Source organism: Nicotiana sylvestris, chromosome 10, assembly GCF_000393655.2.
Source record: "Nicotiana sylvestris chromosome 10, ASM39365v2, whole genome shotgun sequence".
Classification (NCBI taxonomy): domain Eukaryota; kingdom Viridiplantae; phylum Streptophyta; class Magnoliopsida; order Solanales; family Solanaceae; genus Nicotiana; species Nicotiana sylvestris.
In genome coordinates, this window is record NC_091066.1 from 73,623,382 (window position 1) to 73,641,450 (window position 18,069).

General features: G+C 34.9%; 3 protein-coding genes across 4 annotated transcripts; 1 reads left to right on the plus strand and 2 right to left on the minus strand.

The window, feature by feature from the left end:
• The first annotated feature begins 2,424 nt into the window (after window positions 1-2,424).
• LOC138879518 (uncharacterized) lies at window positions 2,425-2,763 on the plus strand. Its single transcript, XM_070159135.1, has one exon. It carries the CDS (start codon window positions 2,425-2,427, stop codon window positions 2,761-2,763), a length of 339 nt encoding a protein of 112 aa, XP_070015236.1.
• An 841-nt stretch (window positions 2,764-3,604) lies between these two features.
• LOC104213774 (arabinosyltransferase RRA3-like) lies at window positions 3,605-5,648 on the minus strand. The gene is made up of 2 exons (XM_009763317.2): window positions 5,328-5,648; window positions 3,605-4,867 (listed from the first exon to the last, which is right to left on the minus strand). Exon 2 carries the CDS (start codon window positions 4,826-4,828, stop codon window positions 3,749-3,751), a length of 1,080 nt encoding a protein of 359 aa, XP_009761619.2. The 5' UTR covers window positions 4,829-4,867; window positions 5,328-5,648; the 3' UTR covers window positions 3,605-3,748.
• Window positions 5,649-6,689: 1,041 nt separating this feature from the next.
• LOC104213773 (probable protein phosphatase 2C 55) lies at window positions 6,690-13,510 on the minus strand. Of its 2 annotated transcripts, none has more exons than XM_009763314.2 (6): window positions 13,243-13,510; window positions 11,373-12,301; window positions 9,434-9,758; window positions 8,935-9,084; window positions 8,085-8,375; window positions 6,690-7,195 (listed from the first exon to the last, which is right to left on the minus strand). In XM_009763314.2, the coding sequence occupies exons 2-6, from the start codon at window positions 12,134-12,136 to the stop codon at window positions 7,169-7,171; spliced, it is 1,557 nt and encodes a 518-aa protein (XP_009761616.1). In that variant the 5' UTR covers window positions 12,137-12,301; window positions 13,243-13,510; the 3' UTR covers window positions 6,690-7,168. The 2 variants fall into 2 exon arrangements, with proteins under 2 accessions (XP_009761616.1, XP_009761618.1); XM_009763316.2 differs by having other exon boundaries at window positions 11,373-12,304.
• Between the last annotated feature and the right edge of the window lie 4,559 nt (window positions 13,511-18,069).

Consider the following 18,069-nt stretch of genomic DNA (forward strand, 5'->3'; position numbering starts at 1 on the left):
TATTCCCCGCATTTAGTTCAAACAGGGGAGGGGACTGGGTTAGATCATAAGAAGTGGTGGACATCCAATTCCTTTCTAGTAGGATCACTTTGAAAGAATTTTTTTGAGGAGTGTCTTCCTCCATCTCAAATTGGGAAGAGCTTGTAGGGGGATCCGGTGGTTCCGATGGTACTTTGGAGGATGGGTCCTCCGCCAGTGGTGGAGATGTGGCCATGTTGGTGGTATTTGGTTAGAGAGTGGAGAGAGAATGGTTTTCTCTCTGTTCAGTAATTTCTCACCTGAGTGCAAATATTGAGACGAAAGCTTACCATAAAATTTTAAAAACTTTATATAACAATATTATATATATATACTAAGAGTTAAAATGTGAGTGTGTGTGTAATAATCAAAGTTAAAATGTGAGGGACGGGATGCCCCCTAGGGTGAAGTATACAAATAATCCTCAAAGTGGATGGTCTTGAATTTTTGTCCTCGATTACTTATGGGCAGAATTTTAAGTTTAACAAATATTGCCTTTCGCTAATAGATAAGCATTAATTGATGACCTATTTAATATGACAATTACTATAAAACTTTAAATTAGACTAATAGTGTAAAAGAATTTTACTTTGTCAATTAACTTAAACTGTATATCAACTCCGGTACTTTTTGAATTCCTATGATTTCCAACTCGCACGACTACCTATTCCTTAGGAAATGCAAAAGGCTAACAGGCGCCTCGAGAATGCAATTTCTGTGAAATATTTCCTACTTTTAGAGTACACTCTTAAAGAAATGAAAGAAAACCATTGTTTCATATTCAAGTAGGCAAAGATACCACAGTGACAAATTTGAAAGGAAAGATAGAGAACCAAAAAATTCATCTTGAGAATCGTATCATCCTAATGCTGGATACAGATAGTGATTTTATCATGTTGAGTGATGAGAAGTCCTCTTGCAGAGTATGGGGTCAAAGATGGCTCTCATTTTTACCTTTTTTAAAGCTTCCTCATAATAGTGACAATGCTGAAAAATTAAGATGGTGAAGGTGATCATGTTAATATGAATCCTAAAGCTCCGACTTCTCAAGGCAATTCTGTTTCTACTACACAATAAATAAATATGAATTCAGAATTTTAATTACGCCCTGTGGATAGACTAATTCCTTCATTGGATGGATAACGTTCATTTAATTCGTTACGTTGGAATTGGTGATGGTGGAATGACTCTTTGTTTTTTTAGTGAAGGACTGCATTTGCTAGATTGTGCAACGACTGCCAACTCCTGGGAAACAATACCTATATTCCTTCTCCTCCTGTTTCTCTTTTTGTTGATCTCTCACTCTCAAAATAACTTTTAACAAAATGAAAGAGAATGAAGTTAGTAATAAAAAATACATTAATTTAACTCTTGTATGAGGCGTGAAGAGTAATTAGTTTTTGTAATAATCTTTTCATTATTTAAAAGTATGATATTCTTTGTTATGGCATTATTAGATGGCATCATGAGAAATGTTTGTCTGTAGCGATATATTGTTGCCGAATATTATATATTGTTAACTAAATTAAAAACATTAATAAAAAATTGAAAAGATTTAACTCTGCGACAAATCATTAAACCATATTAACTAATTTCATTAGTCATCTATCATCAAAGAAATCTTCATCAACTGAAAAGGTATTTAATGACCAACGAGAAATTTAGAAATTATAATACAATAGAGCAAAAATCAGTAAAATCAAAATTATACTTCAGAATTAAATGTTATTATCTTACTTGTTGCGAGTTCTAAATATTAAAATATTATATCCTCCATGGCTTGGGTTTCTCATTGGTTGACTTTAGTGTATAGAATCATAGAACAATAGTTATTCAAAGAAATTGAAATAATTCAAGATTGACCATGTAGAAATGGTTAACAATTAAATACCTATTTGTAACAAAAATGTATACCTACTTGACAAATTTGAGGGTCGGGATGCATGCCCCCTAGTGAAAATACCTCCGGTAACTACACTTTTTTGGTATAACCACGTTTCCCCGTAGAAATTAAGGTTGCAACCTTTAATTTTAATTACAATAAAGGTTGTAATGTAAAAGTTTTTTATACAATAAAATCAATTACAAAATAAGTACAGATAAATTTATGTGATAAGTATTAGTTATTAATTTATTTAAAATGGTAACTAACTATTATAAGATAACTAGATAAGCATTGATAACCTATCAAAAATAATAATTATACTGATAGTGTAAAAAAAATTTACATTGCCAATTAACTTAAAATTCTATATCTGCTCTAGTATTTTTTCTAAAATTCCCTTGATTTCCAACTCTCACAACTACCTATTCCTCAGGCAATGCAAATGCTAACAGACTCCTCAGAATGCAATCTATCTTTCTAAGTATCTTCTTTGTCTCTCACTCTCAAAACAATGAAAAAAAATGAATTTGGTGATAGAAATATTAACAGGAACATTGTTTCACATTCAAGTAGGCAAAGATATCACAGTGGCAGATTTGAAAAGAGAAATAGGGAATCAAGAAAATCTTCCTGAGAATCGTCTCATCCTAATGCTGCATGCAGGTGGTGATTTTTTCATGTTGAATGATGATGAACTCCCCCTTGCAGAACATGGGGTCAAAGATGGATCTCATTTTTATCTCTTTTTTAAGCTTCCCCATAACAATGGTGAAAATCAAGATGGTGATGGTGATAATATCAATATGAATCCTAAAACTCCGACTTCTCAAGGCGATTCTGTTCCTACTACAAATAAATAGATGTGGATTCAGAATTTTAAGTCGCTGACTGTGAATTTAAATAAGGTCTAATGTTGATTTGTGATATGGTTTTGCCAGCGTTTAGATCATGTTGCCTTTACCCATCTAACATGAATTGATTGTTGGTCCTCTTGGGAAAAAAAGAGTTGTAATCTGCATTTAGCAAAAAGTATCTGCTGAACTCCACAATTTTTCATGTCTGTTCTTCTTGGTTTGCTTGTGGTTTTCCATTGACACTTCGATACAATCATTTTTAGTGCAAATTTCTGGTAATGAACATTAGCCATTAAATGCCCGGTGGACATATAAGTCTGCTCGAATAAATCAATAAACACAAAGAAAATTTGTTTTAGATGAGAATTTAAGCTATGCTTTCTCCTCTAAGCCTATGTAACGTTTTAAGTGATACTTACAGCTTGTTTGGATGGTTGTTACATATTGTATTATACATATTGGTATTTTAAATACAATATGTATTTTGATTGTTATTTAAATTTTATTATATAGTATTGTTAAATTTGTGTTATGTAACGAGGAAAAGTACCATGTTATGTAAGGCAAACGATACAATCTATCTAAACAATGTATTCATCAAAACAATACAGTATGATAACCATCCAAACAAGTTGAGTGGTCGTTTTGTTTTAAGTTAAAGAAAATTTAATCTTCTTACTTATACAGCATTTGGTTTTCAGCATAAAATCCTGCATAAATTAATATAATCTTTATATGACTAAAGTGAAATCCCATAAGTTAAGCAAAATCATAAATCAAACGCTATATTACGAATTCCGGTATAAGTAGGAACCAACCAACGTATTATTTAGTAAGGAATAAAATGTGGGATAAGAATACTATTTGCATTATTATTCAGTGAACCTGTGTGGCAAAGAGACATATTTAGAACAGAGAAGCAAAATACAGGATGATAGGATGTTGACATTACACATTGATCCAGCAAAAGGTGGGAATTAGTAGCTACTATTCAGAAATCAGAACCATCCGGAAATACATCCAGAGCATCATGTTTGCCATTAACATAGTACTCAACAACTGCTTTCATTCTGTCAAGCTTATCCGGATGATAGTTTATATGAACCACAACTGGCTTCAACTTCTTCAGTTTCGAATCCTTTCCTACAGTTTTGAATAGGACCTTGCTATTCATGAACAGATACAAATCCATTGTTCTCCTGGAAGCATAAAGTCCAATGTATCCAGGATGTGATGGAAAGGCTAACTCTTCATTGAAAACAGCCTGGTCCCAAGAATTTGGCTCCCCAGTAAGCCTATCAGTAACGCGATCCAAGAGCTCTATTGCAGGAATCGTTGGACGGATATAAAAGAAACCAGAATTATAAGCCCATATCCTCGTTGTATGAGCGTATCGACCCCAACCCATGTCAGGTTCATCAAAAATGTCGTTGTAACCATAAGCTGTTATGTTATTGTGCCCATCTGACATGGCCTCCACGTCTGAATCCCGGTATAGATAATCAAATGGATTTTGCAGATACACAATGTCAACATCAGAAAGCAGGACACTGTAACCAAGCTGCAAGAACTCTCTCAGAATACGGAACTTTAGTCCTGACACGGCTTGGTTACTTCCAGTTTTGCCAATAAAATCAACTCTCTCATCAGGATCTCTTTTGTAAACGGAGACCGCATTTTCCTTGCAGAAATCCACAATCACATCATCCAGTGCGACGACCAGATAATTGGGAATACCCACCCTTTTTATACTGGTGAACCAAACTTCCAGCATCGATTTCACATTTGAATTGGCAAGTACAACTATGACCTCATTCTCAACTGCAACCTCTGCCAATATCTTAGCTAGTCTCGGGTTCACAGATTCGTCAGGAAGGACAGGCGGGTTAGCTCTCATACTCTTGACTTTGCCAAATGGTCCAGCTTTTTTAGGTTCAGTTAACACGACAAGCTGCTCATGCACACGACATTTTCCCTCCTCGGCAATCTGAAGTTTTTCATTTAGCTCTCTTAGCTGCTTCTGCAACTCTGCATTTTCCTCCGATAACTTCCTAATGTATGATCTCAACATGTTTATCCACTCCGTGGATTCATATGACCACGACTCAACCTATGAATTAAATTTCAACAATTAAGGTACATATAGAAGAGTTTAACACTGATCAAATGACATTATGGCCATTAATTATATCAAATGTCACATGTAGAAGTGATGCCATAATGGAGTGTTCAATTATCATCACATTTAGAATTGTAAATAGCATGTAAATATACATGTGATGACTAAATACCCCATCTTTTAGAAAAGAAAAAAAGAAAAACATAATTCAAAAACCTAAAACAATAAGTCACTTTTTGTAAGACAGTATTGGACCAAAATATCCTCAATTTTTAAACTAGCAACTCCTTGATCACATATCACAGCTTGACACAATCAATCAACTAGGCCAACCTCTAGGCCTAATTGATTTTTTCATTCAACCTCTCTCTCTCTCTCTCTTGTAAAATATATTTTGCATGTTAGCTCTATATTTAAGTAAGAGAGAAATATGTGCAGAGACATGACTTACCAAAACATTATATTTAGAAAGAGTCGGAGTTTGAGCTTGTGGATCAGGAGAAAAGAAGCCATAGGGATAAAAGAAAGCAAAGACACATCCCACAACAACACCAATTGCTATTGCTGCAGCAATTCTTGATCTTCCTCACATTGCTCGCACTTTTCACTATGACCCTCCATTTGGATTTATTATATTTAGCTGAAAAGACCCAAAAAAGTTGCAAATTTTGATTGATTCGTGAAATGAATCAAAGTCTACGAAACTCCATTTTCATACAGAGAAAGCAAAGCTTAAAGTCAAGTAGTGGAAAGACTTATTGTATATGGAGTAGTGGACAGTGTTGTTTGTAATTGAGAATCACCACTTGACTTTTGGAGCTCTTGCATTTAAAAGAAATGTTGCAAAGTCAAATTGTTTTATGTTGACTACGATTTTTGTAAAGATATTTAAAACTCGTATATGTATAGTTTTTAAATATACAGCTTACTTAAAATATTAATACCAGAATTTACACAACAAAAAATTAGATGTACTGACACTTGTGCTTACTCTACACTATTCTTTTTGATGGCGAGAATAGTAGTAACATAATCCTGTTGACTGATTTTATTATGATTTTAATTTAATGAAGTGGTGATTAGTCATACTCATAATAAGGGATTTTTGAGATTTTTTTAATTGTTTATAAGCGTATACATTTTTTTCTAGTAATAATTTATCACATCTTATTTGAGGATTATTTCAATCGTTCATGCTGCTAAACATGTTACTCATTTACCTTGGGGGGGGGGGGGGGGAGTTTAAGATTATACTTAAAATTCACTTTTGTTAATTAAATCTAAGAAATCTGCTACTCGAAAAAAATTGATGCAGATTGTGACTTAGACGTAATTAAGTTTGAGAGTAAGGAACCATCGTCCCTGTAAAGTATTGTGATCCTACATAGGTAACATCGTTTCATTTTATTTAAAGGAAAATAAGACAATCACTTTCAGACAAAAATATTGTAATATTAACGACCCTGACTTACACTCCTGCATTTCTTGGTTAAGTAAGCCGTAGAGCTTATGTCAAATCTCAGGTAATACTGTCCATCTCGCTGCATTTTTTTTTTTTTTTTTGGTAACATTTAAAATGCTTTTATTGATCACCAAGAGCTGCATTTAAGTTCATCTCAGTTTGAAAAATATATACAAGGTGTAGTGACCTATCTCATAATTTCCTCTCTACTCAAATATTAGCATGTTGGAATATCAATATTTGATCTTCAAAGACCAGACTTAAATTATCAGTATAGAAAGTCAGACCAGCTCAGAGATTTTACAGAATTAAAAATTTCGACTAGCTCAAGCTCAACAAGTCACAACCAAATAAAGCAACGAAAATGCTCATCTATTTACAGCCAGTGGGAAAATCATGTCCACGAATTATTACAATCGAAAGATGACAAGAATTAAGTTCCAAAGAATTCAAGAAAGCTTCATTCTGCTAGTTAATGTGTCCTAGCTAGCATTCTATGGAAACCAACATATTTTCAGAAAGACAATTCCTATATCAAGCACCGTAGGCGCACCTTTCTGTCTAACACCTATTCCATATACATGATCAGCACTCATGATCTTCCCCTAAGCGGAGAGGGAGAGAGAGAAAGAGAGGGAGAGGTTCACGATCTACCTTTTTTTGGGTGAGGTCCATGAAGTTGGAAAGAGGGGGTAAATTGCCAAGAAACAAGTAAATCAGAAGTGATATTCGACAGATTCACACGATATTATGCAAGGTTTGACATCCCCTTTAAATGGAGCTTAGTGCCCCCAAGCCAAGCGTTTCAAAGCAAGTAGGAAAGCTCGCAACTACATCTGTAAGCCATTGGATCTTTCCTGCACATAACAGGTATAGTCGTATAGAACAACATCAGTTTCCATTTTCTATAAAATCAAACACAAAGTAAGCTTCAGCTTCTACTTTGAACAAGGAAATGGACTTAAGCAACTAAAAACAAACCTTTTGATGAAGTATAAGAATATAACCTACATCACCAATCAATTCAAACCAAAATACAGGACGAAAAATCAAAAGTAACTATGAGAAAAGCACTATCAACTACCTAAATTTAAATTATAACACAGCAGTGGTTTGATAAGTGACGCTATATTGAATAATATGTTAAAATGGAGGAAGCTTTTTGTAAAACAATGATGTGAAAGAGTAGAAACTAGGAAATAGAATAATTTCTATTAAAAACCATAAATTTTTTAAGAAAGAAACCTAGATTAATCAAAATAGTAACGATATCGTAATAATTGAGCCATATAAAACCAATGCCAACTGCGCACTACAGATGTCATCAAAATACTAAAATGATATGCTCCATAGGGAATGCCAGAATGAAGACAAACTTAAATGAAGAGTAGGGGCAACATAGGCATGAGGTAATGTTTTTAAAAGGAAACTTTTGGGGATTTTTTTTGTTGATAAGGTAAATTTTAACGGAAACTTGGGGTATTGAAACAAGATACAGCGTCCTCCACAGGTAGTAAAATTGATATTAGGAGAGAAAAATGAAGTAGGGGCTGTGTTTGAAAGGTTGACAAAGCTGTTTAGTGTAGAAGTATGATAGAACAATTTAGCATATCCAGTGCTGAACTGAACTGACGTCTTGTCATGTCCATGCAAATAGATTGGACAAATGTAGGCAAATTAAGAATCTAAACCTGCAAGCTATGGAGAATAAAAGAAGGGGTGGTGGTGGATATAGAGTGCTCATACATTTCTGTCACTGCTTATGTAGGACACAACCACAGTTATATCGTCCAGCTTCCCGCCATAGTAACGGAACCCAGCTTCTTGAGCTGCAGCAGAGAAAGGGGTCTGCCTGTTTTTATCCTGTGCTCTTTGCCGAGCCAATGCAGCTATCTTTTGAGCTGTCATCTGTGGCCCTAAGCCAGCTCTTGCTGCATGAACCACAATTGCAGTAATATCATTGTTGTACAAATTGTCGAACAACCCATCAGTACCAGCTATTATAACATCTCCTGGTGCCACCGGTATTTTGAACACCTGCAGCACAGGCAAGTCATTCAGATTAAGAGAGAACTGTGATACAAAATAAAAAAGAAATATAGTGATCACAAGACAGGATGTTATTGGCATCACCAAAAGTTCTGGTCAATAACTGAAAAGAAGTGACATTTGTCAAAACTACGAAACAAATATAGAGGACAAGAACCACAAGGCAATTTTAGCTAGAAGTCTAAAAACAGAATAACAGATTTCTAAAGCATGGTACACTTCTCAAGATTCACCACTACGAGTAAACCAGTAGGGAATATATTTGAACACAATTGAAAAGGTTTTTCTTCATATTATGTTTAACAAAAAAAATTATTGTACAAAACTGTAAGAGAACAATCTAAAAACACCACCTGAACCCCAACTCTTTGCTCTCTGAATGACATAGAACAGTCAACAACGAACAACACAATAAAAAAGGCTTCTGAAATATCTTTTATTTGAGTATGAAAAATGTTGTCCAGATTTTTGAAAAACGGAAGCACTAAACTAAGTTCTACATTACCACACGAGTTCTACATTAAGAAAAAAGGGGGGCACTACTGACCTCTCCAGAGCTTGGTAAGTCACCAGAATTACCACTCTCTAGTTGATATGTGAAATTGAAATCATGCTGCTGCACAGGAGATCTGAAAACAGTACATCCATCTCTAACCACCATAAATCCACTGTCTCCTAAATTAATGGCATGCAGGCCCTGGAAAGAGAGGAAAAATGATAAGTTAACTTAATGATGTTAAGTTCTAGATTCATTTCTTTTTATAAGTTTTAACTGCCTTCTAAAGTTACCATATTAATCTTTTATTATCTGTTTTAATCACAAGACTAGAAGAAAGTTCTGTGCACCTAGTTATATACATTACTAAAATGTCAAGAAGTCTGGTGTATAAGGGAAACATCAAATTAAAAGAATCCTCAACATCTGAAGACACCAATGGATCAACGGCCAAGCTCAAACCAATACATACTCCAACTTAATCAAGACACCATTTTCTAAAGCCCAAGCTTCATGAATTAGAATAGGAGATCTAGAATTGCACATGTACCTGATCGGTAAGGGCGATTATACAGGCAGTTGAGGAACCTTTGGCTTTTGTGCATGTATAAGCTTTATCGAGGACCCTGGCTGGGTCCACTGAACGTTTTGGTTCATCTTGAATCGCAGTTACTGAGTTAGACATGAGCTCTCGTGCATACTGCCCAGCATCAACCCCAAGATCCGCCCAACCACCAACACCATCAGCTACACCAATTGCTTGTTCATCACCACAAATAAAATGAGCATCCTCTCCACCTGTTTCTTCTTTGTCAGGATGAGGCAGGTAACATGATCCTGAGTTTAGCTTCAGGGTTCTGTCAATGTGGATATTCCTACAATTGGACAAAAGAAACAATACAGCTGAAAAGAAAAACTTCCCAATTCAATGTAAAGTAAATAAGCTGCCTGTAATATGTTTTTTTTTTTTTTATAAATGGTCTACAGGCCACCAAGGAGGGAATACGTAATATGCTCCAGATCTTCATAATGACTAAGCAAAAAACTTGGCCCTCTATAGCAAAAGGTATAAGTCACAGTTTCCTCTTTCCAAATTAGTCACAAGTTCTCATTTACTGAGAGCTGAAATAAATCCAACTATTCTTCCAAAGAGATAGATGGCAGCTTAACAAAAGGTTTCGAACAACTGAACAAGACAAAAGCTTCCCACACCCGTTGCTAGCCTTGAGAAACTTACAGCATAAATTTTATTATATATTTTTACTCGAGTACCTACCCTGAAATCATCTAGTAGCTTGCTTATGGTGGTAGATAAATCAAATTAAGCATCTAATATTCTAATAACAAGCAGCAATAACATCAATGCCTCACTTCCAAGCTAGTAGGGGCTAAACTACTTGCGCATCCAATATTTTAATAGGTCTTCACAATCATTTTTTTGCTTTTTTTTTTTTATTTACAGAGTTTGACATTGGCATATATAGTTTTGAAGAACGGGAAATGTTTTTAAAAGAGAAAAGTGTAAAAAAGAGACAAGGTCCAAGGGACTTGAAGCGAAAAGCAAGAAGTGAAGCGCACATTTACAACATTAGAATATACCAAGCATCTATGAATTTAGTACTACAATGATCAAATTGTAATTAATATAGTAACTAATTTCAGTATCCAATGTACAGTAATCTCAATATAAGTCCATCCCCAAAAACTGAAATTCAAAGAACTGTCATCTTCTCGCTAGGATCACCTTGCGCATTATTATTTGACGGGCACACTTTTATGAAGTGCATGGCTTCACCTATAAAGCGAAACCACTAGCTTTGCATCGCTTTATCGCTTTAAGTGACGAAGCAATAGCTTTTAATAACACTGAGCACAGGCGAATAAAAGAAAATATTATCCCAAAAGGTACAAGCTAACAAATGACTTCTTTCATTTCTTAATTTAGGTTAGGAGTAAAGTCCGTAAGGAGGCAAAATTTCTCAACCCTTTCAGTTCTTGAATTTTCTTCTGGCATAAATATTGGATGTAAGAAACTACATTCACGAAGGACCTCTAAAAACTATACTCCGAGTCCGAGAAGGGAAGAGTTCAAGGAGATATGCAAGCAGGCTTGCAGGTTTGGATGAACTAGACCCATACATCCTAACAAGACCACCTCTGAAAGAAGTCACATGCTAATACCTCCATTTGAGCTCTTGAAATTAAATTTTAAACGCATATAATTAGGAGCTCAAATCACACAATTTCGTTAAAGGCCGCAAATGATTAGAATCACAACTCACACAATTTCCTCAAAGTTATTTAACCAAAATGTTTTTAGTTTCTATGTACTGAGGGTAGTGTTCAAGTCTTCGTTTCCAGTAGACATCTGTAGTTCACATATTATCTTTTTCTTTTTAAATGTCAGTGCATAATCAGCACAGAAAATTTCACCTACATGAACTTCAGCTAGTTGAATAAGAATAGAAAAGTTATGTAAGGAAACATACTGTTCGGAAGAATCTGCTGAACTTGAAAGCTGCATCTCGCATGTAGAGTTACCAAAGGACACATCAGGAGCAGTGCCCGCAGGGGAACAAGCAGGTGATGAAGTGTGGAACCCCGTCAATCCAAAACCTTCATATAGATTAGAATTTCCCTTTCTCTTTGCCACATTGTATGCGAAGTATCCGTAAAGTAAGAAGTTGTTGGGCTGATTTTTATTTCTCAAACTCATGCTGGCTTTTCTACAATTAAAGCTTCTATTGCTATAAGAAGTAACTGGACTATTTACAGCCAAAACAGGATTGAGATGCCTTGAAGCCATTTTACTAGAGGAACAGCCAGGCAGAGAAGTTCTTGAACCATAGATCTCCATAGGTGCTTTGTGATAGTTAGCGTCCAACAAACCGTGAGTAGGCTCAGATATCATGCGATCAATGTGATAGCCACAGACCTGAAATGCAGGCCCTGATACAGATGGAATAGAAATTGCACGAGAAATAGATCCAACTGCAGAAAGATTCTTTTTCTGGTTGACCATATGCAAATTCGCCTGTGTGGCAGCTAAAGTTCCAGGCCGAACAAACACATTTAGGTCACCTGATCTTGCAAATGGTATGGAATAGAAGCTCTTTGAATTGCCCAACAACAATCTCCCTTGGCCAACCAAAATCTCTACTGAGTCCTGGAGCCCACTTTCTTGCCCAGAAATAGATTTCTGGAGTCCCTGCCTAGCTGCGCGGCTTAATCTGAAAAGATAATTACTCGGCATGTCGGCTGATCAACCACAGCTGATTTTCTTGCACCTCTTTATAGGAAAAAACACAACCATCACCACTATACACAAGAACTATCATCACGCTCAGTACATTTATTAACAAGCATCAATTCATTCACTACCTCCCTTCTCCAATATAACTTTTGAGAACCCAGAAACCTACTGAACATGAAAGAGAATATCATGAGAAAGAAACCATGAAAAATTAAACTTGGTAAAACAACTGTACTTGGAGGCAATAAACATTAATGCATATGTAGGTAATATTAAAAGAGTCTCCTTTGATCTGATATTCTTTTAGTAGCATTCCTCATTGATGCCAGCATTGCATGAGCCTAACCAGCCCAAATAGGCACGACAAGGTCCAAGACGAGCAAGACAATTGTTCCTTCGATCTCATATTAAGTTAAACCTAGTCAAGAAGAGCCGCACAAAGACTTAACTATTTTTTTTCTAAAAAAAAGGAGCATGAAGAAACTATTGCTTATTCATCTAAATTAACAGCCCCCTCTTAGAGAGAAGTAAAGAACCAAAACATCAATAAATAAGCCGCAATGCCAAATCAGTTGAAATTGTTTATATGAATACATTATCCATTACTGCTCTATCCGTGTCCAATAAAATGGGACTGTTGAATTTCTTAGTAGCAGGAGCGCAACAAGTTCTAGTTGGATTAGGTAGTCGATATTTAACCTATAATATACCGCTCCAAACTCAATCTCGTTGGATCGCCTATATAAAGTCTCTATATCCTCTCCCTCTATTTCGGCATGTTTCATTCCAATAATCAATAATTTGGGGATACATCCCCCACCACCCCAAATAAATAGCGCCCCAAGCCAGCAATGTGAAGCTCACGTAGAAAGGATTGCTTTCAAACCACCAATAGCCTAAACATAATAGGGATTCAAAGTTTGCATCTTTATGTACAATAAATGCAGGAGACACAGGAACAAAAGAATCACACAAACTCAAGCGTTTTCATCCACACACACACACAAAAAAAAAAAAAAAAAAAAAGCAATAATAATACTAATAAGATTAGACTGTTAAGCAGAGACCCACAATAAAAACAAAGAAGAAGGATTCAAAGATTGCACCTTTATGGATGATAATTGCAATCACAAAAGCTAAGAGCTCCAAATAATATGTTTTTAAATGCCCCAAGAATTTTCTTGATTTGTTCTCATACGAATCTTAGGGTTTGTTAGGTTGGAGGTTTCTCTCTCTCTTTCTCTCTCTTTGAGCTGAGCTTAGGGCTCAGTTAATCTCTCCAACCAACAAACCCTAATAATCAGAAATTTGAAGATTTGACTTTTCAAATCCAATTTTGGAATGTCATATATGGTTAGACCATTAAAAACGGAAAGAAGAAAAAAGGAGCACGCGGATACACGTTTGGATTAAATTAGAGGACACCCTAATTATACATATCTTTTATATTGTTTTTGAAATTACACTTCGATTTCTATCTATTTTTATTGAATATTCGATCACCTATCTATTTTTATTGAATATTCGATCACGAACAATATATTATATACCGTAACATATTAGTTGTAAAAAAATCTTAGACTGAAAATCAAATGTTAAGCAATGTAAAATTGATATCAAAAAACATAGTGCACAATTTTATGTTCAATTTTTTTTCCTCATATAGCCAGCTGAATGAGACCATATTTTCTTGTTCGTCGAATGTGTGGTGCATAAATATGTCAATTCCTTCTTTTTAGAAACCCTTATTCTCAAAAATAAAATAGGAGGTACTTGTATTTGAAATAATCTAGATGGAGTGTCCCTATAAATAAAAATAAATAGTGATATAGCACATATGTTGAGGTGATTATGATATCAAATAAATGGGACTAATGAATGTTTCCAACGAGCTGTACTTTTATGGGACTACGGAAGAGAATATAGTATACAACCACTCCCTATAACGTCCACAAGAGCTGGGACCTATTAATGCAATTCCATTTTTTTCTTAACACATGGTAATTTAAAATATAAATTGTTTGGTTCATATTATTCTTAAAAATTCATAATATGGATCTTTAGAAATAAAATAGTATTAGTAAAAATTGTCTTTATTTGAACTGTCTTTACACAATCGTGGACAACGTTTGAATTAAAGGGCATAAAAGACAAATTACAATTTATAAAAGTTTCTAAAATATGAATCCAGTGATAATTATCTACAACAACAACAACAATGTTATAAATAGAATTCTATTTAGAGTGAATATCTATCTTTTAAAGAGTTTTACTTTGTGGCTAAGTCATTTTTCCCCTATAAATAGAGGGTCTTACATCATTGTAAATCTTCCCAAAATTTAATAAGAATTACCTCTCTCTTTTCCTTGCAATATTATTCTTTTCCTTATTTTTTATTTTACGTTATCAGCACGAGACTCTACCGTCTCAGGAAGCTCTTTAAGAAGATTAAGGTATAACTTTTCTCCTCTTTTTAATTATGACTGATATTATGAAAAAAAGTTCGTTGCCCTTGAAACTTCGGGCAAGAACTATATGACATGGGTGTTGAATAAGATGCAATGGGTCTTGGAAACGCCATTAAAGACAAAAATAAAGCATCTACTCAAGACTGTGCTAAGGCCTTGATTTTCTTGCGCATCACCTTGATGAAGGGTTGAAAATAGAATATCTCACAGTCAAAGATCCACTTGTTTTGTGGAATGGCTTAAAGGAAATATATGATAACTTAAAGTTGGTCACTCTTCCACAAGCACGATATGATTGGGCTCATCTGAGGCTCCAAGACTTTAAGTTTGTCTCTGAATATAATTCTGCGATGTTCAGAATTACTTCTAAATTGAAACTCTGTGGAGATACTATCATCGACTATGATATGCTTGAAAAAACGTTCACAATGTTTCATGCCTCCAATATGCTCTTGCAACAGCAATACCAAGAGAAAGGTTTCAAGAAGCACTCTGAGTTGATTTCTCTTCTCCTTGTAGCTGAACGAAATAATGACTTGCTCATGAGAAATCACGAAAATCGACCCATTGGGTCTACACCATTGCCTGAAGTGGATGAGGTGTATTCCCATTATGCCAAGCGTGGAAAAGGCCATGGCCTTATTCGTAGTCGTGGTCGTGGACAAGGAAGAAATTTTTCTGGTGTTAATCACCCCCCAAAAAAATAACCACCAAAAATGGAAAGGGAAAGATGAGAAGCCAAAGGCAAATGGTTTAGAAACTGAATGTTATCGTTGCGGTGGAAAAGGGCATTGGACAAATATTTATCGTGTACCAAGACATTTGGTTGAGCTTTATCAAGCATCTCTAAAGAATAAAGGTCCTGAAGCCAATTTTGTCTTCGACAATGATTTTGACATCACCCACTTGGATGTGACAGACTTCTTTGAGCACCCTGATGGAAAAATAGACCACTTGATCGGTGATGGATCCGTGGTTAAAGATGATTGAGTAGTTTAATTTTTATTTTTGCCTATTCGTAGTAGTTAATGAATAAACATCATGTAATCATAATTTTTTACATGAGTAGTAGTCATTAGTACAAATAAGTACTATTTATTTTATGGAATAGTATTAGTTCGTTTAGATTAAATATAATTCTAGTATTTGTTTTATGCAATATTAGTACTCTATGTCACTTGTAACAAGAAAGACTACTATAGCACTAAGGATGTTTGTCACAGTTTTTCTTAGCACATATGCGCCGTATGAAGATGAAAGCAAACAAATTCTAAACACATTGTTATCTACAATATAAATGCATTTTTTGTCTGTATGTGCAAAGAAAAGTAAAACATTGTGAAGGAGATGACTTTAACAGCCAAAAAGAGATAAGAATCTCCTTTGATATCTGGTGTTTCATCACATTAAAACAAGGATAAAAAGCAGTTTGCACATAAAACGGGAGTAAGCATACCTCTCCAAAAACTGAATGTCACCGTCCATAATTGTATTATGTTTACTATGTAATTGTTTGTATCATAAATAGAATTTACTCAAAATTGCATTTAAAAGTCATTATTGAATCATTGACTTAATTTGTTTTCTTTTCCTTTTCTTTGAAAATACTAATGTTTATTTGTATATTTCTTTTGTATGTGAAATCATGGAAAGCAAATATGGATACCTCACTAAGCGAACTTGGATCAATGTTTAATTGTAAAAATATTTGTTTAGTTGATTCATGTACGACACATACAATATTCAAAGAGAAGAAATATTTCTCTCATTTAAGTATGTGTAAGGCATATGTTACTACAATTTTTGGTAGTAGAAAAGCTCTGGAAAAGCTACTATATCTCTGCCTAAGGGAGCAATACTTATCATAGAGAATGCAATGTTCTCCTCCAAGTCCAAGAGGAATTTGTTGAGTTTTAAAGATATCCGCCAAAATGGATATCATATTGAGACAATAGATGAGAATAATCTTGAATATCTCATCATTACCAAGAATGTCTTTGGCCAAAATAGGGTTATAGAGAAGTTCCCATCTTTATCTTGTAGCCTATATTGGATAAGAATTAGTGCAATTGAGGCACATTCTACCGTAAATCAAAAGGTTACTGATTCCAATACTTTTGTACTTTGGCATGATCGATTGAGACACCCTGGATAAATTATGATGAGACGAATTATAGAAAACTCAAATGGGCATCCATTAAAGAATTTAAAGATTCTTTTAAATAATAAATTTTCTTGTACTTCTTGTTATCAAGGCAAGTTAATTATTAGACCATCACCAATAAAGGTTGGGATTGAGTCTCCTGCATTTTTGGAACGTATACAAGGGGACATTTGTGGACCCATTCACCCACCTAGTGGGTCATTTAGATATTTTACGGTCTTAATAGATGCATCTTCTAGATGGTCTCATGTGTATTGTCATTTTGCAACCTCACGTTTGCAAAATTAATGGCACAAATAATTCGATTACGAGCCCAATTTTCCGATAATCCAATTAAGTCTATTAGACTTGATAATGCTACTGAGTTTTGTAGCTCATATTCACACTCAAAATGGTCTTGCAGAGTCTTTAATTAAATGTCTGCAATTGATAGCAAGACCGTTACTCATAAAAAGTAAGGCTGCCCACTTCTGTTTGGGGTCACACCATTTTGCATGCAGCAATGCTAGTTCATCTCAGACCAACAAATTATCATAAATATTCCCCGTTGCAATTAGTATTGGGTTATGAACCTAATATATCCCATTTAAGAATTTTTGGATGCGCAGTATTGTCACGAGCTTAAAACCGACCCGGTCGTGATGGCGTCTATCGTGAAACTAGGTCAGCCGACACAACTCTCGAATTAACCATTAATCAATAATAATTCATTTTTAAGCTTTTAATTTATCCAAATATCTCATAATGTAAGTTTAAATGAATAGTGCGGAATAAATACACCAGCCGACATCGGGGTGTCACAGGTCACGAGCATCTACTAAGGTCTGAATACAACAAGAGTCTAAGAATGTACTAAATACAGTCTAAGGAAGACAATAGGGAGAAAAGCAGTGCTGCGAACGCCGGGCAGCTATCTTGTTAACTCCAATGACTCTGCCACGAAGCAATTAACACCCGCTACCGGGTTCAGAACTACCTGAATCTGCACACAAGGTGTATGGAGTAATGTGAGTACCCCAACTCAGTAAGTAATAAAAGTAAATGAAAGCTGAGCGGTAAGAAAACACGTATACAACAAATGTAGATCATTTTCAATGCAGTACACGAAATTATTTACCTCGTAAATCAAGCTTAGTTTCAGTAAAACCCTTTTTAAAACAACTTTTAATGTTTTCAAACGACTGACAAAAATAGTGAGTATGTCACGACCCAAAATATAACCATGGTCGTGGTGGAGCCTATCGTGTTACAAGGCAAGCCTACTTCCCAAAATATTATTACTAATTAATTTTAAGGATTTA